The 27,175-nt window shown below is 38.8% G+C and overlaps 1 protein-coding gene across 5 annotated transcripts in view; it reads left to right on the forward strand.

Annotated features, from left to right (window-relative positions):
- The window catches only part of PTPRA (protein tyrosine phosphatase receptor type A), a 161,442-nt gene that overhangs the window by 72,640 nt on the left and 61,627 nt on the right, over positions 1 to 27,175 (forward strand). For 4 of the 5 annotated variants that reach the window (XM_023251393.2, XM_023251391.2, XM_023251390.2 and 1 more), the window contains 3 exons: positions 12,611 to 12,689; positions 13,256 to 13,597; positions 21,944 to 21,970. In XM_023251393.2, coding sequence (XP_023107161.1) covers positions 12,617 to 12,689; positions 13,256 to 13,597; positions 21,944 to 21,970 — 442 coding nt within the window. In that variant the 5' untranslated portion in view covers positions 12,611 to 12,616. Of the gene's footprint in view, positions 1 to 12,610; positions 12,690 to 13,255; positions 13,598 to 21,943; positions 21,971 to 27,175 lie in introns of those variants that run through there. The other variant, XM_045053808.1, reaches the window with a different exon arrangement.

Below are 27,175 nucleotides of genomic sequence, written 5' to 3' on the forward strand. Positions count from 1 at the left end.
GAGGGGGCGTGTTCTCCTTACTATTACCACCAGTTTTCACCCTTCTTCCTCTTAAATGAAGATGGCATGTCTCTCAGGACCTCTCAGGGTCCACTGACAGGGAGTGTATGTTTGATCAAGAACTATTTATTTTTGGCCTGAAGCCAAAGGAATCATTCTCTAGCGGATACTCAGTATGACTGTAATGATACAGGTTGTATATTTCAAATAATTTACCCCTGAAATGCATGTAAGCATCTATAATCGCTTGCTTATAAAGTTAAAATCCAAGATTTCTGTAGTTCAAGGGAACTACCCCTGCTTCCAAAGGTGCACAACACAGTAAGTTGCAGTAACGCCTTTATCAGCGTCATAGGGTTGGGGAGGATTAAGTGAGAGGAGGCATACAAAGTGCTCAGTGCAGATGGGGCTTTGAGACAGGACGGCAAGTGTGAGTGATTTAACAGTTAGTGGACACTGCCCACTGTCCCCACCACTGAGTGTACAGCCTCCACATGTATCCCTAGAGAATGTCTCAGGTCTACACTGAATTCAGATTTTAAGAACATTTAGAAAATGTTGTTAGACCCTCATATATCAGGAAAACGATAGTTACAATTTTTCAGAACTTCTTTGTCATGTATCCTAGAGCTTTTAAGTATTGCCAGTGGCATCTTGGTTTTCCTCTGTTACTTGAATGTTAAACTTTCCAACACTCTAATGCATGTGCAATGGAACTGATTTTTTTTTTTTTTAACTAAGAAATGCTTTTGTAATGAAATAAGGACTGTATATTGGCCCTTTTTCTGGGTGTGGTAGAGTAGGAGAGAAAACAGAATGTGTGTGCCATTGTGTCTAATAAATTAGGGAACTGCCCAGAGTTCATGACTCATCTCCCAAAGCCTCCCTGCTCAGTTATTCTGTAACTCACAGTTAACCAAAGGATTATGGTTCACAAGTGCTTTTTGAAAAATGAACAAGGTATAGATTTGAGTTTCTTCCTTATTTTGCCTTTCCTGAAATATGTAATTCTGTCTTTACTCAGCTAGTCTTGTCTAATCAAAAATGATATGTGGGATAGCAGAAGAAATCATATACAGCTAACTCTTCCTTAACAAGGCATGTATCCCTTGGATAAATGCCTAGTAGTGCAATTGCTGGGTCGTAGGGTAGATCTATTTTTAGTTTTTTGAGGAACCTCCATACTGTTTTCCAGAGTGGCTGCACCAGTTTGCAATCCCACCAGCAGTGCAAAAGAGATCCTCTCTCTCCACATCCTCGCCAACATCTGTTGTTGCCTGAGTTGTTAATGTTAGCCATTCTGACAGGTGTAAGGTGGTATCTCATTGTGGTTTTGATTTGTTATTTCCCTGATGCTGAGTGATGTTGAGCATGTTTTCATGTGTTGGTTGGCCATCTGGATGTCTTCTTTGGAGAAGTGTCTATTCATGTCTTCTGTCCATTTCTTCACTGGATTATTTGTTTTTCGGGTGTTGAGTTAGGTAAGTTCTTTGTAGATTTTAGAAATGAACCCTTTATCTGATATGCCATTTGCAAATATCTTCTCCCATTCCATCGATTGCCTTTTAGTTTTGTTGATTGTCTCCTTCACCGTGCAGAAGCTTTTTATCTGATGAGGTCCCAATAGTTCATTTTTGCTTTTGTTTACCTTGCCTCCAGAGACATGTTGACTAAGAAGTTGCTGCGGCCAAGATCAAAGAGGTTTTTGCCTGCTTTCTCCTGGAGGATTTTGATGGTTTCCTGCCTTTCATTTAGGTCTTTCATCCATTTTGAGTTTATTTTTGTGTAGGGTGTAAAAAAATGGTCCAGGTTCATTCTTCTGCATGTCGCTGTCCAGTTTTCCCAGCACCACTTGCTGAAGAGACTGTCTTTATTCCATTGGATATTCTTTCCTGCTTTGTCAAAGATTAGTTGGCCATACATTTGTAGGTCCATTTCTGGGTTCTCTATTCTGTTCCATTGATCTGAGTGTCTGTTTTTGTGCCAGTACCATACTGTCTTGATGATTATAGCTTTGTAGTGTAGCTTGAAGTCTGGGATTGTGATGCCTCCTGCTTTGGTTTTCTTTTTCAAGATCGCTTTGGCTATTCAGGGTCTTTTCTGATTCCATACAAATTTTAGTATTATTTGTTCTAGCTCTGTGAAGAATGCTGATGTTACTTTGATAGTGATTGCATTGAATATGTAGATTGCTTTGGGTAGTATCGACATTTTAACAATATTTGTTCTTCCTATCCAGGAGCATGGAATCTTTTTCCGTTTTTTTGTGTCTTCTTCAATTTCTTTCATGAGCTTTCTATAGTTTTCAGTGTATAGATTTCTTACCTCTTTGGTTAGATTTATTCCTAAGTATTTTACGGTTTTTGGTGTAATTGTAAATGGGATCGATTCCTTGATTTCTCTTTCTATTGCTTCATTGTTGATGTATAGGAATGCAACCGATTTCTGTGCATTGATTTTATATCCTGCAAATTTGCTGAATTCATGAATCAGTTCTAGCAGTTTTTTGGTGGAATCTTTTGGGTTTTCCATATAGAATATCATGTCATCTGTGAAGAGTGAAAGTTTGACCTCCCCCTGGCTGATTTGGATGCCATTCCCATAATATATACTTCAAATATCTCATAATTTTATATATCAATTATACCTCAATAAAGCCAAAATTAAAAGATTCCTTTCACAATGGCAGCGTAATATAATCAGGAATTAATGCAAGAAGACATGAATAGGACAAAAAAAATGAGTAAATACAGTAACACCTTGAGGAACATTTTCTGAAAAAGTAAATGGAGGGGCACCAGGGTGGCTTAGTTGGTTGAGTGTCCGACTTGATTTCAGCTAAGGTCATTATCTCATGGTCATGTCAGGCTCCGTGCTGAGCATAGAGCCTGCTTGAGATTGTCTCTCTCCCTCTCTCTGTCTCTGCTCCTGCCCCACACACCCTCTCTGTCTTTCCCCCTCTCTCAAAATATGTAAACATTAAAAAAAATAATAAGTGGGGAGAATACTGTGTCCCAGGATTATAAAATTCAGTACCATAAAATGCCATTTCTCTCTGATCTGGTTATTTTATCAGTCTTTTATTATAAAAATGTTCAAATATAGAGAAAAATTGAGACCATTTTTTACCCACCCCCACCACATAGACCCAACAATGAACATTTTATTATACTTGTTTTATCAAATTATTTGTCCATCTATCTGCCATTCCTCTGTTCATTCATATTCATTCATCATTCATATTGTTTTTAATGTATTTCAAAGTAAATTGCTTATATCAGAATACTTCTTCCCAAATACTTAAGCATGCATATCATTTATATTTGTTTATGGGTGGAATTGTCTTCAGAGGTGAAATTTAGGTGCAAATGTACAAATGTATTTCGCTATCAAAATACAGAGTATCATGCTAAGCAAAATAAGTCCCTCAGAGAAAGAGAAGTCATATGATTTCACTTAACGTGTGGAATTTAAGAAACTCACCAAGTAAACATAGGGAGAGAGAAGGAAAAATAAGATAAAAACAGAAATGGAGGCAAACCATTAGAGACTCTTAAATACAGAAAACAAACTGAGGGTTGCTGGAGGGGTATTGGGTGGGGGGATGGGCTAAATGGGTGATGGGCATTAAAGAGGACACTTGTTGGGATGAGCATGGGTGTTCTATGTAAGTGGTTGAATCACTAAATCCTACCCCTGAAACCATTATTGTACTGTAAGTTAACTAACTTGGATTTAAATTTTAAAAAGAAAACAGTTTTTCTCTTGTCCAGGAAGATACACTTATATTTTTTTCCAGTAAATCTTTCATCTCTTTCATAGGCAAACATTGTTCTGATTTTTTTCCCACCATAAGTTAGTTTTTTAATCTTTTATTTTAAATTTTCTTTTAATTTCAATTGTTTATTTTTTCAGTCATCTCTCTGCCTAATTGTGGGGCTCAAACTCACGACCCCAAGATCAAGAGTCACATGCTTTACTGACTGAGCCAGCCAGGCGCCCCTCCACTATAGATTAGTTTTGCTTGTTCTAGAACTTCACATGTATGGAATCATATGTTTTATGCTCTTTTATGTAAGGCTTTTTTCACTCAGCATGATGTATTTTAGATTCATTCATGTTGTCATATCAGTAATTCTTTCCTTTCATTGCTGAGTAATATTCCATTGTGAGAACATACCACTGTTTATATAATTTCTTATTGATGGTTACCTGGATTGTTTTCAGTTTTCTGTTATTATGAATATTCTTGTACTAGTCTTTTTGTGCTCATATGTTTATATTTCTCTTGGGTAAATGTATAGGAATGGAATTACTGGATCACGAAGTAGGTATATATTTGGTTTTATAAGAAGCTGGTACCTGCAGGGGTACCTGAAGCTGTCATACAAACTAATTTTTAAAATAAAATGAAAATACAGGGCACCTGGGTGGCTCTGTCGGTTAAGTGTCCGTCCAACTCTTGATTTCGGCTCAGGTCATGATCTCACGATTTGTGAGATAAAGTCCTGTGTTGGGCTCTGTGACGACAGCATGGAGCCTGCTTAGGATTCTCTCTCTACCTCTCTCTCTGCCCCTCCTCCACTTGTGCATGCCTGTATGTGTGTGTGTACTTGCTCTCTCTCAAAATAAACATTTAAAAATAAAATAAAAATTTCACAAATAGTAGCCCATCCTAAAAACCATTCTGTGAAAGGCAAAACCATTCCTACTATTAGAATGTGTGCACTGGGTTCCTGGCATTGTGCAGACTACAGCTGGCAGTTCTGGTTTCCGTCTGACATTTCATAGTACATATTTCCTTTGGATTCAAACTACTTAACCATTCATCTGTATTCGTAACCATTCATCTGTATCTGTATTCATCAAAGGCTAGACCTTCATCATAGAACCAGCTTTTAAAATCAATTCGGAGAGAGAGGTGTGGGGAAGAGATAAATTTGAGAGCGTATGGGGTGTCAGTAAATCAGATATGATAGAAGGAGGTTGAGGGATTTAACAACAAAGAGGTTGTGTGTGTATGTGAGAGAGAATGAAAGGGGCAAGGGAGGGAGAGAGAAATACCAGTGGTTCCCCTCCCCCGTGAATTTTAATTTTTGCAAAGTTTATTTTTAAGATAGCCAAAAGGTGTCCTGAAATAAAATGATCTCCAGAGAGCCTCCTCATTCTGTTCAAAACCAAAAGGTGTCCTGTATATTGAAATAAAATGATCTCCAGAGAGCCGCCTCATTCTGTTTAACAGGCTTCATAGTATTCCATTTTATGAATAGGCCATCATTTATTTAATTATATTTCCCTCTCCTGTTGGTAAACATTTAGGTTATTTCCAATATTTTTCTATTGCAAACAGTGCTGCATTGAATATCCTTGTACATAGGGCATTTTTAAAGTATGGGTATATATATCTGTAAAATTCTCAATTGGAATTATGTCAAAGGGATTGTGCTTTTGCAATTCTGCTAAATATTTACAATCATATGAGTACCTTTTTTCTCAAATCTTTGCCCCAGTACATTGTTGTTAAGTTTTTTATATTTGCCTATCTGTTAAGCAAACACTGATATCATGGTGTAGCCTTAATTTGGCTTTCTCTAATCATGAGTTGAGTTTAAGCATTTTTTTATATATGTAAGAGAATGGTTTCCTTTTCTGTGAATTGTCAGTTTCATATCTTTGCCCATTTTTCTTTTGGATTGGTGGTTCCCTTTTATTAATATGTAGGAATCCTTTATAAATTAGGGAAATAAGACCTTTGTGAATGAGTTGGAAATATTTTTGAAGAGCTCATTCTTTAAAAATATAGAAGTAGTTGTTTTAGTGGAATGGTGGAAAAAGAAGCCAGATTGCCATGGAGACAACTCTTCCTAGAAATTTGGCTGCAAAGTAGAGTAGAGAGAATGCTAGCTGAAGGATTGATGTAGAGTCAAAAGAGTTCTCCCTTTCCTTTAAATTCTTATGTCTAAATGCTGTTATAAGTTAAAGCGTGGAGGTGGTGGTAGGGGATCTACGGGACAGGATTCCTAATGAATTGAGATTTTTAGGAGGAACTGTAGATGAGGAGGAAATGTGTAAATAGGTTGACTGGGAGTTAAGGGTGTCATGCAGTCCAGTGGCTTCTATTTTCTCAAGTGAAGGCAAAGCCAACAGCCAAGAGTGTGGGAGGAGGTGGTTGGAGAGGAGAGGAGGTTCTTTGAAATCACTGCTATGGAGAATTGGAGAGAGCTGAGGAGGGAAATGTAGAAACATTGCAGAAATTGTTTGGAGTTCCATCGAAGCAGAAGTAGTATCAGCCTTATGGCTTGTTTGGTTTTCTTAAGCAGCATTTGGCAGTCCCAAATGTGGGGCTGTTGGTTGGATTAGTTTAGGATTGGGCTGTTTTTGTTTTTCCCCATGTAAGTAGAATAGAAAAGGGGTAGCAAAAGAATTTAGGATGTTAGCAAGGTAGTGATGGAATTGACACCAAGCCTTCTTGGGTAGAGAAGGAAATAGACAGGACAGAAATACTAGATAGAAAATTAGAGAGAGGTTCAAGGGACCGGAAGCCTAGGTGAGGTCAGAGAACAGGTGTAGACATAAAAGAGAGGGAACTGTAAGGAATAGAGAGTGTGGTGGAGAGTGGGAAGGTAAGCCTCAGTCTGAGTTTTTCCTGGTGATGACAGAACCATTGTCAAGGCTGGCCCAAGTGGAGTAGAGATGTAAGGTTCTTGGAGTTGAGGAAGTCCAGTAATTCATAGGCTGGCCCGGATGTGAATTGTGGTGGCTGTCATCTGTGAGGATGTTGAACCATCTTCCAGGAGAACATTAGGACTGGGGGATGGGGAGAAAATTGTGAGCCACATTGCAGTCTCTTCAGTGATAAGGGAGTGCTAGCAAATTATTAGGCAAAAAAGCCCTCAAGAATGGGGACCATTAGAACAGGTTCTAGGAAGAATGGTTTGCATATGAGATCCTTGAGTGAGGAAACCTCAACTCTCCTTGGTGACTAGCTCTTGGGATACTTGGAATAGATTTGGAGACCGGAAGAGGAAGGAAGTAAGCAAGCACAGGTATGCATGCAGTTTAGTCTGGGAGGCAGGAAGTCACAGGAATTTGCCAGAGAGACTTTATAATATAAATTTATAATATATTATAAAGTCTCTCTCTGAGAAGAATGAGGCCTTGACTGTGGTTTTCCTGGTTGTGGTCTATAGCTACACCTTGTTACCGACATGGATCTTTTTACCTTAACATACCTCTCATGGCCTAGTTTACACGCACAGATCCTCTCCAACTTGCCATTCACTGTGCACTTCTTTTCCCTTGCAGCCTTTCACATGAAGTACTGTCTTCTGCAGTTTCCTTCTTTTTGATTAATATATTCATGCTCTGTAGTGAAATCTGATTTCTTTTTAAGTTAATTTGATTGGTTATTTTTTTAATTTTTATTTATGTTAGAGAGAGCATGCGTGCACTTGTGTGCAAGTAGAGGGGCAGAGAGAGGGGTACAGGATATCTATGCTGATAGTGAACCCAGTAAGTACAATACAAAGAAGAAAATAAAAATCATAAAGTGCCATGCTAAATGTTTATAGATTTTCCCTTCCAGTTTTATTTTCATGCATATACTTTCATACACATACATGAATCTAGTTAAGATCATATGGTATATTCAGTTTTGATCTGTTTTTTTAAGCTTAAAAAATGAAGTTCTTGTTCCATTTTCTTAAATTCTTTGAATTGTAACAGTATATCATCTTGAATAGCAGCAACATAGTAGTTATTTCAGCTTTTTCCTATTTCCCCTGCTGTTGGATATTTGGATTGTTTCTACTTTTCCATTTAATGAATATCTCTGTATCATTTTCACCTGAGTTTCAGATAATTTACTTTTACTTAGAATAGAGCCTTGGAAGTGGGTCACAGAACAATATGGACACATTTAAGATCCTTGTATAATCTTTCTGGGAAGGCATTTGTTGTTACAGGCTAATGGCCATTCCGACCAGTGTCTGATTCCTTTCCATGAGACTCTTGCTAGCATTGAATACTTCATATAATTGATCATTTCTGATTTGGAAGGTAGAAATATTATCTCGTTATTATATTCCTTTGATTAATGGGGATGGTTAGCACTTTTTCATGTATTTTCTTAGCTGTTTTTCTCTTCTGTAAATTACCTGTTTAGGATTTTTAGGGTTTTCAAAATTGAGGTCTTCGTGTTTTCCATATTGATGTGACTTCTTATTTTAACGCTTTGTCTTATTGGTGGCAATTTTCCTAGTTTATTTCCCTTAAAAAAATAGACTTTATTTTTTAGAGTAGTTTTGGGTTCATGGTAAAATTGAGCAGAAATTAGAGTTTCCCAATACTCCCTGCCCCCATACATGCACAACCTCCCACGCTCGTCATCCTGCACCACATGGTACGTTTATTACAGCAAATGAATCTGCATTGACACATCGTTACCATCTTGTTTACATTAGGATTTACTGGTGTTGTGCCTTCTGTAGGTTTGGACAAATATATAATGACATGTATTTACCATTGTATTATTATACAGAATAGTTTTACTTGAAATCCTCTGTGCTCTGCCTTTTCATTCTCTCCCTCCTTCCTAGCTCCACAGCCACTAATCTTTTTACTGTCTCCAGGGCCTTGCCTTTTTAAGAATTATGTCCTATAGTTGGAATCATACAGTATGTAGCTTTTCCAAATTGCTTTCTTTCACCTACTAATATGCATTTAACGTTCCTTCATGTCTCTTTGTGCTTTGATAGCTCATAACCTTCTAGTGCTGCATAATATTCCATTGTCTGGATGGAGTCCAGTTTACTTATCCATTCACCTACTGAAGGGCATCTTGGTTGCTTCCAGTTTTGGCAATTAAGAATAAAGCTGGGGCTTTATGGGGCACTTCGGTGGCTCAGTCGGTTGAGTGTCCAACTTCAGCTCAGGTCATGATCTCACAGTTTGTGAGTTCAAGCCCCATGTCAGTCTCTGTGCTTACAGCTCAGAGCCTGGAGCCTGCTTCAGATTCTGTCTTCCTTGCTCTCTGCCCCTCCCCCACTCATACTCTGTCTCTCTCTCTCTCTCTCTCTCTCAAAAATAAACATTTAAAAAAAATTTTTTTTAAAGAATAAAGCTGTTGTAAACATCTGTGTGCAGATTTTTGTGTGGACATAGTTTTAAACTTGCTTGGGTAAATAACAAGGAGCACAATTGCTGGATCCTATGGAGAAGGTTTAGTTTTGTAAGAAACCACTAAACTGTCTTCCAGAGTGGCTGTATCACTTAGCATTTCTGCCAACAATGTATGAGACTTCCTGTTGCTCCACAGGCTCACCAGTATTTGCTGTTGTCAGTACTGTGGATTTTGGCCATTCTGATAGATGTGGTATCTCATTGTTTTAATTTGCAATTCCTTAATGACACATGTTATTGAATATCTTTTCATATGTTTATTTGCAATCTCTCTATCTTCTTCATTGAGGTGTCTAATAAGGCCTTTGGCCCATGTTTTAGTTGGTTTATGTTCTTAGTTCATTTTTAAGAGTTCCTATAAATTTTGGGTAACAGTCCCTTATCAGATGTGCCTTTTGCAAATATTTTCTCCCAGCCTGTGGCTTGTCTTCTTTTTCTCTTGAGATTGTCTTTCACAGAGCAGAAGCTTTTAATTTGAATGAAGTCCAGGTTATTGATTATTTCTTTCATAGATCGTGCCTTTAGTGTTATATCTAAAGAGTCATCACCATACCCAAGGTCATTTGATTTTCTCATATGTTATCTTCTAAGAGTTTTATAATTTGTGTTTACATTTAGGTCTGTGAGAAGAAGTTTTTGTGAAAGTATAAGGTCTGTGTCCACATTTTTTTCTTGTGTATGTATGCCCAGTTGTTCTAGCACAATTTATTGAAAAGACTATCTTCGCTCCATTGTATTGCCATTGCTCCTTTGTCAGAGGTCAGTTGACTATATTTACGTGGGTCTGTATTTGTGCTCTCTCTTCTGTTATATTGCTCTATTTTTCTATTCTTTCACCAATCCTACACTTTTTTTTAATTTAATTTTTTTTAATTTACATCCAAATTAGTTAGCATATAGTGCAACAGTGATTTCAGGAGTAGGTTCCTTAGTGCCCCTTACCCATTTAGCCCCTCCCTCCTCCCACACCCCCTCCAGTAACCCTCAGTTTGTTCTCCATATTTATGAGTCTCTTCTGTTTTGTCCCCCTCCTTGTTTTTATATTATTTTTGTTTCCCTTCCCTTATGTTCATCTGTTTTATGTCTTAAAGTGATCATATGAGTGAAGTCATATGATTTTTGTCTTTCTCTGACTAATTTAGCTTAGCCTAATACCCTGTAGTTCCATCCACGTAGTTGCAAATGGCAAGATTTCATTCTGTTTGATTGTCGAGTAATAATCCATTGTATATATATACCACATCTTCTTTATCCATTCATCCATCGATGGACATTTGGGCTCTTTCCATACCTTGGCTATTGTTAATAGTGCTGCTATAAACATTGGGGTGCATATGTCCCTTCAAAATAGCACACCTGTGTCCCTTGGATAGATACCTAGTAGTGCAATTTGCTGGGTTGTAGGGTGGTTCTATTTTTAATTTTTTGAGGAACCTCCATACTGTTTTCCAGAGTGGCTGCACCAGCTTGCATTCCCAACACACTGTCTTGATTACTGTTGCTTTATGCTAAGTCTTGAGTCTGGTAGTGTTAGCCCTCCAAGTTTGCTCCTTTTCAGTATTGAGTTAGCTCTTCTCAGTCTTTTGCCTCTCTGTATAATCTTTAGAATTAGTTTGTCAAAACCCATGAAATAACTTGCTAGGATTTTCATTGAGATTGCATTGAGTCTGTAGACCAAGCTGGAAAGAACTGACATCTTAACAATATCGAGTCTCCCTGTTCATGAACATATTTATGATTGATTTCTTTTACATTTAGTAGCTTTTATTTTTTCTATCATCAGATATGCCATTTTACCTTTGTGGTTTCTTACGTTAGAAAATCTTTCCTCATTCTGAGCTCACATAAATATTCATTTCTTTCCTTTTATTTTTTTATTTTTTTATTTTTTTAATTTTTTTTTTCGACTTTTATTTATTTTTGAGACAGAGAGAGACAGAGCATGAACGGGGGAGGGGCAGAGAGAGAGGGAGACACAGAATCAGAAACAGGCTCCAGGCTCTGAGCCATCAGCCCAGAGCCTGATGCGGGGCTCGAACTCACGGACCGCGAGATCGTGACCTGGCTGAAGTCGGGCGCTTAACCGACTGCGCCACCCAGGCGCCCCCATTTCTTTCCTTTTAAAATGTGTTTTTAGGGCACCTGAGTGGCTCAGTTGGTAAGTATCTGACTTCCGCTCAGGTCATATCTCATGGTTCATGAGTTCAAGTCCCGCATTGGGCAAGCTCGAGCCCTACCGCGAGTGAGTCCCACTTCTCTCTCTCCCTCCCCTTCTTTCTTTGCCTCTCGTGGGATTCTCTCTCTCCCTCTCTCTGCCTCTTGCTCACTTGTGCCCTCTCTCTCTCTCAAAAAAAAAAAAAAAATGTGTTTTTAAGCATTTAATTCTTCTACCCATCTGGATTTTATTTTTGGTATTTGGAATGAGGTGACAGTCTAACCTTCTCCCCCTAAATACATAGTTATTTTTCCCCCAAACCATTTCCTATCAAGAACAGACATGTACACATATATAGTATGTGAGCCTTCCAGTTTGTTTTCTAACCCTTTTGGAGGAAATTGTATGCTTTCCCAATTTTAGATTATGGTCAGGTGGGAATAGTGGAGAAGTGATCAATCTTGTATGGCTGCACCTTGGGGAAGGCATTACTAACCCATTTCCCTACTAGGCATGTTGCTGGTACCAGAGTCAAACTCCTGAGATGTGTACGAACCACCTCCATCTCCCCACCCTTCCTCAGAGGTTCTCATGTACCCCTTGGAAAGTACCCCTTGCTTCCCTTGAGCATCATGACCATATTTAGTTACCACCAGGCTGTGAGGCTCCTGAAGATGGGATGTATGAGTGTATTGCTCCCTGGTTCTTTCCCTAGTACCTAGTTCACTGAAGGGCACAAAAATCCGAATGGCCCAATGAGCCACTATTACCAGTAAGAATGTGCCACAGCCCTCTGATGCGGTTTGTGATGAAATAAAGGTTGGGAACAGCTGCATAAGGTCTGTTTCAAAGGGCATCACATTCATACAGTCACCCTACCTTCTCCAAACTTCTCATGCTGAACATGCTAAAGCTGCACATGGCAAGCACGAGGGGAGCTTTTCACAGGACTGCTGCCTGGCTCTTACCCCCAGAGATGCAGTCTGCTATGGGAATTTTTTAAAGTTCTTTGGGTGATTCTAAAGTGCAGTCAAGGTTGAGAATCACGCTTTAAAAAGTAGGTTCTTATTAAGTATTATTTGTATTGATATAATGATTCAATTAAGTAGTTGGATTTGGGGGGAAATGTGCATATCAGACTCCCAAAAGATCATTGGTCCTATGTGCACATTTTATTGCTGGGAAGATTTTACTCCACATACTCCTTTGGTGAGTATTTTGGACATGGTTAACAATAATATAGGGCCTTATCTAACATGGCTGTCTGTTTTCTAGGCCAGCATGGATTCCTGGTTCATTCTTGTTCTGCTTGGCAGTAGTCTGATACGTGTAGGTGCCAACAATGCAACCACAGGTAAGTTGTCATTTAATAAAGCTGGCATTCAAAATGGAATTTTGCTGTCACATTTAATGACCTAAAATTGGAGACCTAGGTGATATTAAAGAAAGAAAAAATACTAAAGTTTTACTTTAAAGTGATGGTATAAAGTAAATATCTTTGGAAATCTGAGTCGTAGTGAATGTTCAACATTGCTCTATATACAATATACTACTTTAAATAAGTAGATTATATGTTCATTCCTGAAAATTTTTTTTTTAAATGTTGCTACTTAAGATTCGTGTATACTGATTCTGAGGAAATAAGTAATGAATCCAGTTTTCTTCTTCCCTTAAACAGTAGTCCTTTGGAGGTGCTAGAAAGGGCCCAGCATTAGATAAAAGTGTGTGTGGGGTGGGGGTGGGGGGTTGGGGAGAGAGAGAGAGAGGGAGAGGTCTTTCTTTGGTCTCCTGGCGTTTAAGAGTTTATTAAGGCTTGCTGCTTTGTGCCTTATAACTTCAAGCTATCACATTCTTCATGGGTTGTTTTCTTTCTTGTGTGTGTGTGGTGTGTGTGTGGTGTGTGTGTGTGTGTGTTTATAGTTTCACCTTCAGTAAGCGTTACAAGATCTATGAAAACATCAACAACAGCATCAGTTAAAGAAGAGACCAAAACTTCAAGTCCTGCTTCTTCAGTAACTTCTCTGTCTGTGGCACCAACATTCAGCCCAAATCTAACACTGGGACCCACCTATGTAACCACTGTCAATTCTTCAGACTCTGACAATGGGACCACAAGAACAGCAAGCACGGATTCTGTAGTCACGACAATTTCACCGAATGGAACGTGGCTTCCAGATAACCAGCTCACAGATGCCAGCACAGAACCTTGGGAGGGGAACTCCAGCACCGCGGCAACCACCCCAGAAACTTTCCCTCCTTCAGGTACTAGGGATGGTTTCTGTTTGTTTTTCTTTTTCTCTTTGAGGTTACCATTTTATTGTTTTGTGTTTTCTAGCCATAAGATTTCTTGAAATAATAAACATTGCAAACTAATGTTAGCAGATATAGAGAATTCTTAGGAATATCTGGCTAACATAGAGTTAAGAGGAAAGAAGAGATATTCCGGAGGCTATCCTGCTTTGCCTGACATTCCGGTTAGACCAGGGAGGCTTAAGTGTCAAAGGTGGAGGAAAAAGTTTGAAAATACAAGAGAAAGGGAAGCTAATTAATAATTCGAGAAGCTGGGGCGCCTGGGTGGCTCAGTCGGTTAAGCGTCTGACTTCAGCTCAGGTCACGATCTCGCGGTCCGTGAGTTCGAGCCCCTCGTCGGGCTCTGGGCTGATGGCTCAGAGCCTGGAGCCTGCTTCCGATTCTGTGTCTCCCTCTCTCTCTGCCCCTCCCCCATTCATGCTCTGTCTCTCTGTCCCAAAAATAAATAAAAACATTGAAAAAAAAATTTAAAAAAAATAATAATTCGAGAAGCTAAAGATGAAAGGGTGCAGAAGCTGGGTGACAGGATTAGCCTTGAACAGAAGGGACCCTTGGAGATCATGGGAAGGCGAATGGGTCTGGACGTGCATAACAGATATGGGATAGGAATACACAGGCTAGGGGTGGAGTTAGAGGAGCTCAGGAAACAGTTAAGTTGCAGTGCCAGTTTGCTCAGGGCGTCAGCCCTGCCCACTTCTTTCCTTCAGTTCATCACTAGTTGATTTGCAAGTGGCACCAGAAATAGAATCAGCCTTGAGTCAGAAACCAGGTGGGGTAGGGCAAATTTCTGACCCCTTTGAGCCTCAGTCAGGGTCCTGGTCTATAAAAGAGAAGGGGTCCCTCAGATGGCTTCTGTGAAGAGTAAAGGAAATTGTCCCCCAACAGCTGTGTAACTGTCATTCCTTTCCTAACAAAAATCACTGTTCCCTGTTTTGTTTTGTTTGAATGTTTATTTTTGAGAGAGAGAGAGAGAAAAGAGACAGAGCTGGGGAGGGACAGGGAGAGAAGGAGACAGAGAATCCCAAGCAGTCTCTGCACTGTGTGTGCAGAGCCCACTGTGGGGCTCGAACTCACAAACCATGAGATCATGGTCTGAGCCAAAATCAAGGGTCAGGTGCTTAACCAACTGAGCCATCCAGGTGCCTTTTTTTTTTTTTTTTTTTTTTTTAAAGTAGGCTTCATGTCCAATGTGCAGCCCAACATGTGGCTTGAACTGAAATCAAGAGTCAGACTCTTATCCAACCGAGCCACTCAGGCGCCCCGTTGTTCCCTTTTCTGTGGTCTCACCCCTTTGGTTCATATTTCTTCCCTGTTAGATGGTGAGGGCCCCTAGATTAGAATCACGTCTGGCTCATGGAGAGCATTCAGAAAGTATTTGCTGAATTGAATCTCATTTGGTTACTACACATGACATTTTTTAGCTAGACCGTGTAACCCAGACCCTGCACTTGCCTGCTTTAATCCCTTGTTTGCCACTGTAAAGGCTGTGCAGCACTTGCAGTTACGAGCAGTCTGCTGAGCCACGCTCCCTGAGTTTGGATCCCATCTCTGCTGTACACTGGCTGTGTGACCATAGGCAGGTTTATTTCACCTCTGTACCTTAGTTCCTTCATCTGTAAAATGAGAACAAGTGATAGTAATAATACTTCCCTCGCTCAGGAACTAGTAGGATTAAATGAGTTGATACAGGGAAAGCATTTACAGTGCACACCTGCACACGGGAGGCACTATTTTTAAGCGGTAGGCATTGTACTAAGAGTTTTACGGAGGTATCCTATGAATCCCATGAGGTAGGTTCTGTTTTCTGTTTTGCAGGTGAAGGAGTTTTACAGTGATGAAACTAACTCCAGGAGTGTTTTTCAAAGTAAAGGTCGTGACCAATTCATGACATCATTTTAAGTGGGCCATCCTGAGTGATTTGTTTCTTTGTTTTTTAAGTGGATGGTCCTGTTCCATTTTGTGTTCTTTTTATGTAATGTGTATTATTTCGTGAAACTTTAATTTCAGTTATACAGAAGCACATACTGAGTAACAGTGTAAAATATATTTCTTGCTGTGAGTTATGGCTCTTGCTTAGGGAGGGAAGACGAAATAACGTATGAAATAACTCGTATGAACTGAGTTAGTGGGAAAGGTGAGCCAGTAACCCATGCCTGGCTGACTCTGCAGCCTGTGTTCCTCACTTCTGTTCTGCACTGTCTTCATTTAACTGTTCTGTGAGATGACTGGATAATTCTCTCCTTTTCATAGATCCTTTAATGTGAGACTATAGAGGTTAAATGATTTGTCTTAGATCTCAGAGCCAGCAGGTAGCAAGTTAGGCCTATTTCTCACTCTTGTGGTCTTTCCACTCTGCTGTTAAGGAAACAAATTTTCCATAATCTGCCTTGGGTCCAAATTATGCCACAGCTAAGAAACCAGTTATTATAAAGTTAACACATTTCATGTCTCAGGAGAGATTGAGGCTACATTTCACTGGTGACTTTTTCAAGACGAGTAAAACTCAAGGAAACCTTTATGGTACATCAGGATGTCACAGTCTGAACCCCACATCCTTCTCATCATTACCCTCTTACCAGTCCTCCCGTAATCGTTACTTAATAATTTTTGGTTAAATCAGTATTTAATGCTGTATCTTACTATAACTGTGATGTTATTTCCTGCTGAGCTGTAGGTGTAATGTGATCATTTTTCTTTCCTTGTACAATTTTTTTCCTGGATTTTATAATTGCCTTATGTTTCTGTTTTAGTTTTCTTTTTGCCTATTGCCAGCCAGTTCTTCTCATACGTTCCATAGACTCTCGATACAGTTTCAACAAAGTCAGATCTGTCAGGTAATCTGTTTTTTGTTTTTTGTTTTTTCCTACAGATTTTCCTCCTGAGTCCTCCATTGTCTTACTCAAATCTGGGCTTGATCGTCAGGGCTGCTGCCTAGGTGTTGGTCTGGGATTTCCCTTCTCTTTTATTTTGTGAATTCCTTTGTTTCCTGGCTTCTGTATTGACATCTTTGTTAGATTACTCCATCATTGGGTAGAACATATCCTCCAGTAGCCTCCTGAGAGAGAGGTCCAAGGGAGGTACATTGCGTGAGACCTTACGTGTCTAAAAATGGCTATAGGGCTGCATATAGAATTTGAGGATGTATTTGTTTTCTCCAGAATGTCTAAAACATTGCCCTGACTCCTAATTTCCAGGCATGGAGGAGTCTACTGCTATCCTGATTCTTAATCACACTTTGTGTGTTTTGGGAAGATCTTTCCTTTATCATTCATGTCCTGAAATTTTACAGAAATGTGTCTTGATGTGTATCTTTTTCATTCATTATGTTGGGTGCTTGATAGGGTTTTTGGAGCCTTGGTTCTTTGATTCTGGAAATTTTTGGTTCTTCAGTTCAGGAGATTTTTCTTATATTTGGAAATTTTCTTCCATTGTCCATTTTCTCTGTTTTCTTCTTCTAAAATTCCTATTATTTAGATATTAGACATATCCTAGATTAATTCTTTAATCTTTTACATTTCTCTCTCCCATTGATCTTTGCTTTGAATCTCTGTTCTTTTCCTTTTTAAAATAAGCAAGTATGGGGGCGCCTGGGTGGCGCAGTCGGTTAAGCGTCCGACTTCAGCCAGGTCACGATCTCACGGTCCGTGAGTTCGAGCCCCGCGTCGGGCTCTGGGCAGATAGCTCAGAGCCTGGAGCCTGTTTCCGAATCTGTGTCTCCCTCTCTCTCTGCCCCTCGGCCGTTCATGCTCTGTCTCTCTCTGTCCCAAAAATAAATAAACGTTGAAAAAAAAAAAAAAAAAGTTTAAAAAAAAAATAAAAAAAAATAAAAAAAAAATAAGCAAGTATGTATATATTCCTTTTTCTTGTGTTTATAACACAAATTATACACATATGGATTGTGTACATTTCTGCACATTGCTTTTTTCCATTAGCCTGTCATGCTTGTTCTATATTACAGTAAAGAACTGCTTCATTGTATGGATATACCTTAACATATTTATCTGTCTTCCCTATCAGTGTTCATTAAGGTTGTTTTCAGAGTACTCTTAGAAACAGTACAATTTGTCATTTCACGCATACACGAGAATATTGGTAGGATAAATTGTTTTAAGTGTCCATTTGTAAATTGGTGGATATTGCCAGATTTTCCTCTGTTGGGAAATTTATTCCTATAAATAGTGTGTAAGAGTGCCTGTTTTCCTTTGCTGTCTTTAGTGCCGTAAATTATCAAACTTTTGGATCTGTGCCAGTCTAACAGGTGAAAATTAGCATCTCAAGTGTAGCTTTAATTTGCATTTCACTGAGTGAGGTTGAGCATCTTTCCATATTTGGAAAGATCACTTGTATTTCTTTCTCTAAGAACTCTGTTGGTATCCTTTGCCCGTTTTTCTTATTAGAATGTTAGGCTTTTCTGACTCATTTATAGAAGCTCTTTAATGTTAGGGAAACCCTGGGGCACCTGGGTGGCTCAGTCAGTTAACAGACTTCCACTCAGGTCATTATCTCGTGGTTCGTGGGTTCGAGCCCTGCTTCGGGCTCTCTGCTGACAGCTTGGAGCCTGGAGCCTGCTTTGGATTCTATGTCTCCCTCTCTCTCTGTCCCTCCCCTGCTTGCGCGCGTACACGCTCTCTCTCTCAAAAATAAACAACCATTTAAAAAATTGTATTATATGTTAGGGAAACTTTGTGTACCTGTGATAAAGTTGCAAATATTTTTCCCCAGTTGCTCATCTAGCTTTTCTGCATTGCAGAAGCTATCATAAGCAATTTCAAATTTTTTTAATTAAAAAATTTGTCAGTTTATTTTGACTAAATATTTTCTAGGTATTAGATCATATATAGGAAGGCTTTCCTTACTCCAGTATTACAAAATAGTTCTCCTTATGCTTTCTCCTAGAGTTATGGTTTCTTTCTTCTGTATATGTACATTTGTGTGAATGCAGGTGTGTGCATAAATCTTTGATCGATCTAAAATTTATTCTGGGGGCGCCTGGGTGGCGCAGTCGGTTAAGCATCCGACTTCAGCCAGGTCACGATCTCGCGGTCCGTGAGTTCGAGCCCCGCGTCGGGCTCTGGGCTGATGGCTCAGAGCCTGGAGCCTGTTTCCGATTCTGTGTCTCCCTCTCTCTCTGCCCCTCCCCCGTTCATGCTCTGTCTCTCTCTGTCCCAAAAATAAATAAACGTTGAAAAAAAAATAATTAAAAAAATAATAAAATTTATTCTGATGTGAAGTGTGAACTATGGATCTGTTTTTTCCCCAAATGGTTAATGACTTGTCCCAATACCTTTTTTTCTAAATATTTATTTATTTATTTATTTAGAGAGAGACATAGAGAACATGAGAGGGAGGGGCAGAGAGAGAGAGAGAGAGAGAGAGAGAGAGAGAGGGGAAGAGACTCCCAAGCAGCCTCTGTGCTGTCAGTTCAGAGCTGTACTAGGTGTTCATCACAAACTGTGATATCGTGACCTGAGCTGAACTCAGGAGTCAGAAGCTTTACTGACTGAGCCACCCAGATGCCCCTGTCCCAATACCTTTTTTTTTTTCAGCTTTTTTTTTATGTTTATTTATTTTTGAGAGAGACAGAGACTGAGCGTAAGCGAGAGAGGGGCACAGAGATAGAGGGAGACCTAGAATCCAAAGCAGGCTCCGGGCGCTGAGCTGTCAGCACAGAGCATCACACGGGGCTCAAACCCATGAACCATGAGATCATGACCTAAGCCGAAGTCGGACGCTTAACCGATTAAGCCACCCAGGCACCGCGCCCCCCCCCGCCGCCTCTTTTTGTTTCTTAGTTTGGTGTTTTTTTTTTTATGTCAGCACCCTTTAATGAATAATGTTTTTTTCCTCACTGATTCAAAATGCCACCTTATCATATGTTGAATTCTGATATCTGATATGTATTTAGGTTCTCATTTGTTATGTGAGTTCGATTTCTTGGCATTTTTATTTTCTGTTAATCGTTTTCTCTGTCCAGAAACCCCACCGTTCTGTTCTCTGTACAGAACCCCACCGTTTTAATAATTGTAACTAAAATAACCAGTATTTGATAAAGTGAGTCATCCCTTGTTAATCTTATTTTTCAGAATTTTGCTAGCAATTCTTGATTATTTTTCTTTATGAACATTAGAATCAACTTATATAGCAGGAGAAAAGTTTCTGTTGATCATGTCACATTTATAGATTAACAGGGACAATTGACGTCTTCAAGTCTATCTAAGAATGCAGTGTATTCCATTTGCTGAATTCTTACTTTGTATTTCTTGGCAGTGTTAAAGTTTTTGCCACTGATGTTGCACATGTTTTGTTCAGCTCATTTCTAGATATTTCAGAGGGGTTCTTTGTTACTTTGGAGTTTTGCTTTGTTTGTTGTTAGTATAAATGGAGTATTTTCTTCCACTGTGTCCTCTAACTGGCTGCTGTCGGGGCTGTGAAGGCTTCTGCTACTGTCATTATTTTTACTGTCATTTTTGACATACATCATTATTTTAGTTTTGAGTATACTACATAAAGCTGTTGGGTTTTGTAGGTATATTTTTTCCTGATCATCTTAATAAATTTCCTCAGTGTTTGGGGTGCCTGGATGGCTCAGTTGGTTAAGCGCCCAACTCTTGATTTCGGCTCAGGTCATGATCTCACGGTTTGTGAGTTTGAGCCCCACGTTGGACTCTGCACTGACAGTGTGGAGCCTGTTTGGGATTCTTTCTCTCTCTCTGTCTCTCCCTCCCTTCCTCTGTCTCTTTCCCTCACTCTTTCTCAAAGTAAATAAGTAAACTTAAAAAAATAAATTTCCTCAGTGTTTGACATAATTTTCTTCAATTATCATGCCTTCAAATTAGTCTTTCTTTTTGTCTTTAAATGATTTGATGAGTATCTTCAGAACAAGGTTAGAAAACAATGGTAAAAGTCAGCCTTGTCTTGTACCTGACTCTCAAGGATGCTTTTAGTGGTTTTCCATTAATATGGCGCTGACTCTTGGGTTGAGATATAAACATATTTATCATGTTTAGGATTTATTAATTTATTCCTGTTTTGAAGAGCATATATGTCAAATTTTGCCAGTTGCCTGTTCAGCATCAATGAGCAAGATCTTTCTGATTTTTTTCCTCTTTTTATAATACGCTATGGTGAATCATTTTTTATAGATTTCCTAACTTTATTCACATTTCTGCAAAAAAAATCATACTAGGCATGTTGTATTTTTCTTGAATGAACTGTAGCAATTTGTTTGATATTACTTTATTTGGGATTTTTCCATTGATAATTTGTAAGTTATTTCTAAATTAAATTGGTTTATATCTTTCCTTTATATGTGTGCTGTTTTTTAATTTTAATTGTATGTGTGCTATTTTTGATAACTTTTAGTTGTCAGTGTTTTGTTTTGCTTCACAGAAATCATTGAACTTAACCTAGAAAATTGTGCATCTCATTCATGTTTTCAAAATTACTTGAATGGATTTGAAGAAAAGTCATCTCTTAAGATTAATTTCCTACATAGTGTTAATATTTGTTATCTTACATACTTATGTCCATTTTCGTGCTTAAGTTGGCTAACCATTTATCTGTTTCACAGTTTGTTGCTTTTTTCCTTCCAAAGAGTGTTTTTTTTTTTCAGTTTTTATTTTTCAGTTTTTATTTCATTAATTTCTTTTCAATTCTTACTCTTTCTTTTTGCTTTTCTTAGATTTATTTTGTGCTCTTTCTTACTTCCTGAGTTGAATGCTTGACTTGTTTACAGTCTTCCCAGTTAATATATTTAATACTATGAATTTTTGTAAGCACAGCTTCAGCCATATCCCATAAGTGTTCCTGTGGGTAGTTATATCAGTTATGGTGCATTCTAAATATTCTGATAAAGACAGACCAAAGTTCAGTGACTTAAGTAGACAAAACTTTGAAAAAGTTTTCTCTGTTAGTATATAGAATTTGGTCTACACTGGTTAGATTTTATTATCTGTTGCCATTTTAAGTCCTTTATATTCTTAACTTAATTTTGCCCTGTTGTATTTCATGAATGACCTAAAAGACGTAAAGGCCTGTAATACAGTTATGTTTGTATTTCTCTTTGCCTTCTTATACTTTTTATGAATATTGGTGCTGTGTTGCCTTTGTGCTCTGAGAGGACAAACCACTGGTTAAAGTTTAGTGGGTCTGGGCAATCTTGTTTCCCATTTGTTGGAGGGTACCTCATTCTAGCTCCAACATACATAAAGAAAGAGCTGATTTTGTCTTAACTTAGGTTGAATAGTAATGTTTTTCTTTAATTTGAGTGAATGTTTCTATTTTTTACTTACTACACAGGTAATTCTGACTCAAAGGACAGAAGAGGTGAGCCAGTCACCTTATGTCTGTTGTTGTCCCTTTTACAGTGTACAGAATTCATCATGTTTCCTCTGCTCAGTCTTGGTAACCTTGTGCATCTGTACGGTTGTGTGTTTACTTTCCCTTAAATTGTTTCCATATTAACCTTGTTCACAAGAGTAACGGAAACAAATACTCATTATGTTTTCAAGTACAGATTATGGATTCTAACAGTTATAATATCTTTTAGATCTTTTAACAAGTAATAAAACAGCTGTATCTTATTTTATCGTATCACCCTGCTAATATCACCTTTTGGTGATATTAAGCCATTATTTCTACACCAGAGCTAATTCCTAATGTCTAGTCCATAATTGCCTATAAACATCCTAGTTTTTTGTGTTGTTTTCCCTAGTCTATAAAGCATCGACCCTTTGTCATTTTGTATGGATTTTATGGGTTTTCACCCTCTAGCGTGACATCCCTGTGACTGGAGATGCTGTGTCAGTGGTCTAAGCAGGACTGCCGGACCCCTGGTCACCAGAGAACAGATATGGGAGTACTCGTGTGCAGTGACACATTTTGCTTAGGAGAGTAGTAAGACTGTCATCAGAGGGTGTAAGAGAAAGAGATCATCCAAAATCTAAGGAATGATCATCGCATTTGAGTTTCGAAATATTAATCTGTGAACCAGTTTTTCTCATATGTCACCTACTTTATTAAATGAGACTTCTTGAGGCTTTTTGTTTTCTTATTCTGTTATTTAACCATGCACAATTTTTCCTGCATAATTAAGTAATGGAACATTTGAAGGCTTATGAATTCCCACTAAGTAGAAAGCATCTGAATCAGAAAAGTAGATCTATAACCCTTTATGTGTTGTCCATCTGCCAGTGTATTTGGTGAGGATTAGCGAGGTGTTATACTGTGCACACATGTCTTTTGATTATCCAGCTCTCACTTTCTTAAACTCAGGAACTGGGTTCTATTAAGTAGTGTCTTTGCTATTCACATTTGCTTACTAGATTTTCACTATCAGATGTAGAACTTAACAGATTTATGTTGCAATAGATAATTATATTTGCTCCTTAAAACTCTTTTAACCAATCTGAAAAGTCCAAGTGGTGTAGGCTTGAAGACTAAACATATAGCTCTCTGATTTCTTCCTCTACATAGTGTGTATTTTCTTAATATTTAGCCTTTCCTTGCCCCGGTATTATCCCTGTTTTACCTAGGTAACAAATAAGGATTTGAGTAGTTTTAATATTATGATTAAAAAGAAATAAAATGACCTTGATTATCTAGATTATTGCTAATTGTGACATTATTTATATGTACTAGCCCATATCCTTTTTAAGTTAAAAAAATAATTTTATATAATTGCTTTTGACCAAACAGGAAAATGAAGAGACATACATATTCTCAGCAATATCTAAAGCCCCAAATGTAATGACACTTTTACCAGAGCACATCTTTAGAAGTATTTGTATAAATTTTGATATCACATTCTAATTTTAAAGCCAAGTGCTTTCTGAGAAATGAAGCAAATTTTAAAATATTTGCATCATAATGGGTTTGCTAAGTGAAGTATGTCATATGCAGATGAATTAAATTACCAGCTTTTCTGCACTGGTCTCTGGGATGGGGTGCTTTTGAACAGCAGTGGCTGGTGTTTTAATTGTCAAAACAGAAAGGAATAAAAAGAGAGGAAGGGAGGCAGGCAGCTTTGCTTCCTTTCTTTTGAAGTCTAAGAAACTGGTTGTTTTCTCATGTGTATTTTTTTTTTAATGTATCCCTCATTATTTAGTGGTACTAGCTTTTTTTCTGATTATGGTAAAATATACTTCCTATCAAATTTGCCATTCTAACTGTGTTCAGTGGAATTAAGACATTGTCGTGAAACCATCATCACCATCCATCTCCAGAAGTTTTTAATCATCCCAAACTGAAACATCCCAAATTAAACACTAACTCCTCGGGGCACCTGGGTGGCTCAGTTGGTTGAGCGTCCAACTTCGGCTCAGGTCATGATCTCACAGTTCGTGGGTTCAAGCCCCGCATCAGGCTCTGTGCTGACCGCTTGCTCAGAGCCTGGAACCTGCTTCAGATTCCGTGTTTCCTTCTCTCTCTGCCCCTCCCCCGCTCACCTTTGTCTCACTCTGTTTCTCAAAAATAAATAAATGTAAAAAAAATTTTTTTTAAACAAAAACCGCTAACTCCCCGTTTCTCCTTTCCCCCAGCCCCTGGTAACCACTACTATATTTTCTGTCTCTATAAATTTGTCTATTGTAGATACCTAATTTAAGTGGAATCACAATATTTTTCCTTTTGTAACCAGCTTTTCTTTTAAAACATTCGTACTGGTGTTAATTTGGGTGGTTTGTGTAATATATAGTAATGCATTAAGTGCAGTTCAGGTGTTATCTTTTAAGTACATCTTCACCATGAAATCCCTGGCCACTAGCACACTCTCCAGCTGTTATTTAGTCTTCACTAATTTTACATAACAATTTTATTAGTTTTGTTCTAGAGAAAACCAACTCTCTAACCAAACAGATTTGCATGCAGCAAGTTTACTGGAGAGTACTTTCTCTGGCACCTGTGAAGCAGTAAAGGCAGTAGTATTGAGTAGAGACAGGACATGAGATGCCACAAGAGCAAAGGTAGGAAAGGCCTCAAATCCTGCAGGGAGCTTGGGAGCTGGAATGGGGTTGTAAGAGCTTTTCCCTGGGCCAGGCTACTCTCTCTCTCTCTCTCTCTCTTTTTTAATGTTTATTTTTGAGAGAGAGAGAGAGAGACAAGAGCGTGAGTGGGGGAGGGGCAGAGAGAGAAGGAGACACAGAATCCAAAGCAGGCTCCAGGCTCTGAGCTGTCAGCACAGAGCCCGATGCAGGGCTTGAACTCATGAAACGTGAGGTCATGACTTGAGCTGAAGTCAGAGGCTTAACCGACTGAGCCACCCAGGCACCCCAGGGCCAGGCTACTCTTGTAGGCCAAGGGCAGTTCCTGTGAAAGCCCTTGACTAAGAATTGTTAGCCACTAACCCTACTAGCAGCTAGGAGAATGGGTTCTTTGGTCTTGAAGGGGAATCTATAACATCTACTGTTCTCAGGAAGTTTGAGCAGGTGGTGATGCATATTCTCATTCATCTATTTAGAGATTTTCTTGTGTGAGAAAATGCTATTGAATGATCTTGATATATAAAGACTAGGGAGTGAGTGGCATAGTGGAATGTTCGGAGAAGCAGTGTATGCTGGTTAAAAGCCTGGGCTCTGGAGCTAGACCATCTGGGTTTGTGTGTTGACTCTTTACCACTTACTAGCAGGGTGGGATAGTTGTCTAACTTTCCTGTGACTCTTTCTGCCATTTGCAAAATCAGATAGGAACACAGTGTCTTTCATAGGGTTGTTTTGGAGAATGAAGGAACACATATAAAGTACTTGACCTAGTGCTGGGTCAGCACATAGCAGTTGCTCAGCAAGTGCTGGCTATCACATTGCTACTCCTACTATTCTCTTATTGTTACAGTTGATGGGAGATTAAGGAGGTCAGGAATCTCAGTTGGTCAATCAGGACTCACAGAAACAGGGGCAATCGTAGGCCTCCTGGAGGCTGGTGTGTGCACAGATCCCAAGGCAGGATCATCTTGCAACAGTACCACTACAACGGTAGACATTTAGCTGTTCCTCTGCCCTGTACCTTTTAAACAAGGTTCTGCATAAACGCATCTCCTCCTACCTTTTATTTTAATAGTTTTTTTTAATAATAGGATTTTGACATAAAGACCTTATCACTGATAATTGTTAAATAGCAAGAACACAAGGTAAAGCTATTGTAATCATACTTTAGATTATTTTAGGTGTAATAGTTTATATAACTGGGTTTTTTTTGTTTTTTTTTTTATATCCAGAAATAGTATCCTCTAAACATTTGTGAAGAAGGAGCCCTTGAACTACAGAGTTCTAGAACCAGGCACAGTAAGCATTCTACTGAACCACAGAGGCTCCTTCAAGTTTCTCAGCTCTCATCAGATCACCTGCTCCCCCTGGCTTTCATACTTTGCTAAAGTTGGAATCTAGAAAGAGGTTCACATTCTTGTTTAAAGAAGTATTTTTTTTTGATCATCATAGTAAGTGACATTATTGTGAACTCCATTTATAATGGCTTTCCCTAAATAATCATATATTCATTCAGTACCTGTTAGATGTGAGGATTCCAGAAAGAAAAAAATATACATTCCCTGTCTCATGGAAGAAACTCGTGAACACCAAGCCTCAGAGCCCACTTGGCTACACACTATTTGGATATACCATGCAAAGTGCTGCCAGGGAGCTTGAAAACATTTGTGCCTGGAGAGTGGGAAGGAGGCATGAGGATGAGCTTTAGGCAGTTTAAATTAATATGGTGACTGAGGAAAATGAAGATGCACCAGGTAGGGTGAAAGAGTAAGTCAGGTGTATGAGGAACTGTGCACCGTTGATGTGCATGAGTTGGGGAGTGGCCAGATCTAGCCTCGGCACAAGATTTTTGTTTTAGAAAGATAACGCCAGAGGCCTTAGGGAAGATAGGTAGGCAGTGGAAATTAGTTTCTCAGTAATAATTTGGCCCTAGACAAGATTGGGCTCAGCCCAGTGGTTTGGGCTCTTGAGGCAACCTGATGATTTTTGCTGTTTTTAGAGCTAATAGGAAGGACTTAACATTTTAACTCTGCCTTTGAGAACTGATAAATACTTCTGTCAAAAAGTGTAGAGATGACACAAAATGGACCTCAGGAATTGAGCTAGAGGAGTATGACTTTTACTTCAGTGGTTATTTTTGTAGTTGGCCAAGGTGTGTCTAAGTCTTTAAGTGACTCACCTGTCTACATGTGAACCCTTAGAATAACATGACCCTTTGTTTTCTTGGAAAAGGGAGATAGCAAATAGACATCTATTGTCCCAGAACATCATTTTAGTATTTTTGAAATTCTGTCCCATAGTCGGAGTCTATAAAGTGAAATTTTGCTAGAATGGATAGTGGATAGGAGGTGGGGGAGGGCAAGGAATAGACCAATGTGCTTGCGTTACCTACTATGCCAGCCTGTATCATGCAAGGCCACCTCTCTGGAAGACCTAGACCAGGACATGCCTTAGCATGATATGACAAGTCTATCCAGTTATGGAGGAACTCTAGGAGAGTGCCTTGATCCTGAGTCTGTGTCCAAGTCTGAGATTTGATACAGGGAGCTATAAG

This window comes from Felis catus, chromosome A3 (genome assembly GCF_018350175.1).
Source record: "Felis catus isolate Fca126 chromosome A3, F.catus_Fca126_mat1.0, whole genome shotgun sequence".
NCBI lineage: Eukaryota > Metazoa > Chordata > Mammalia > Carnivora > Felidae > Felis > Felis catus.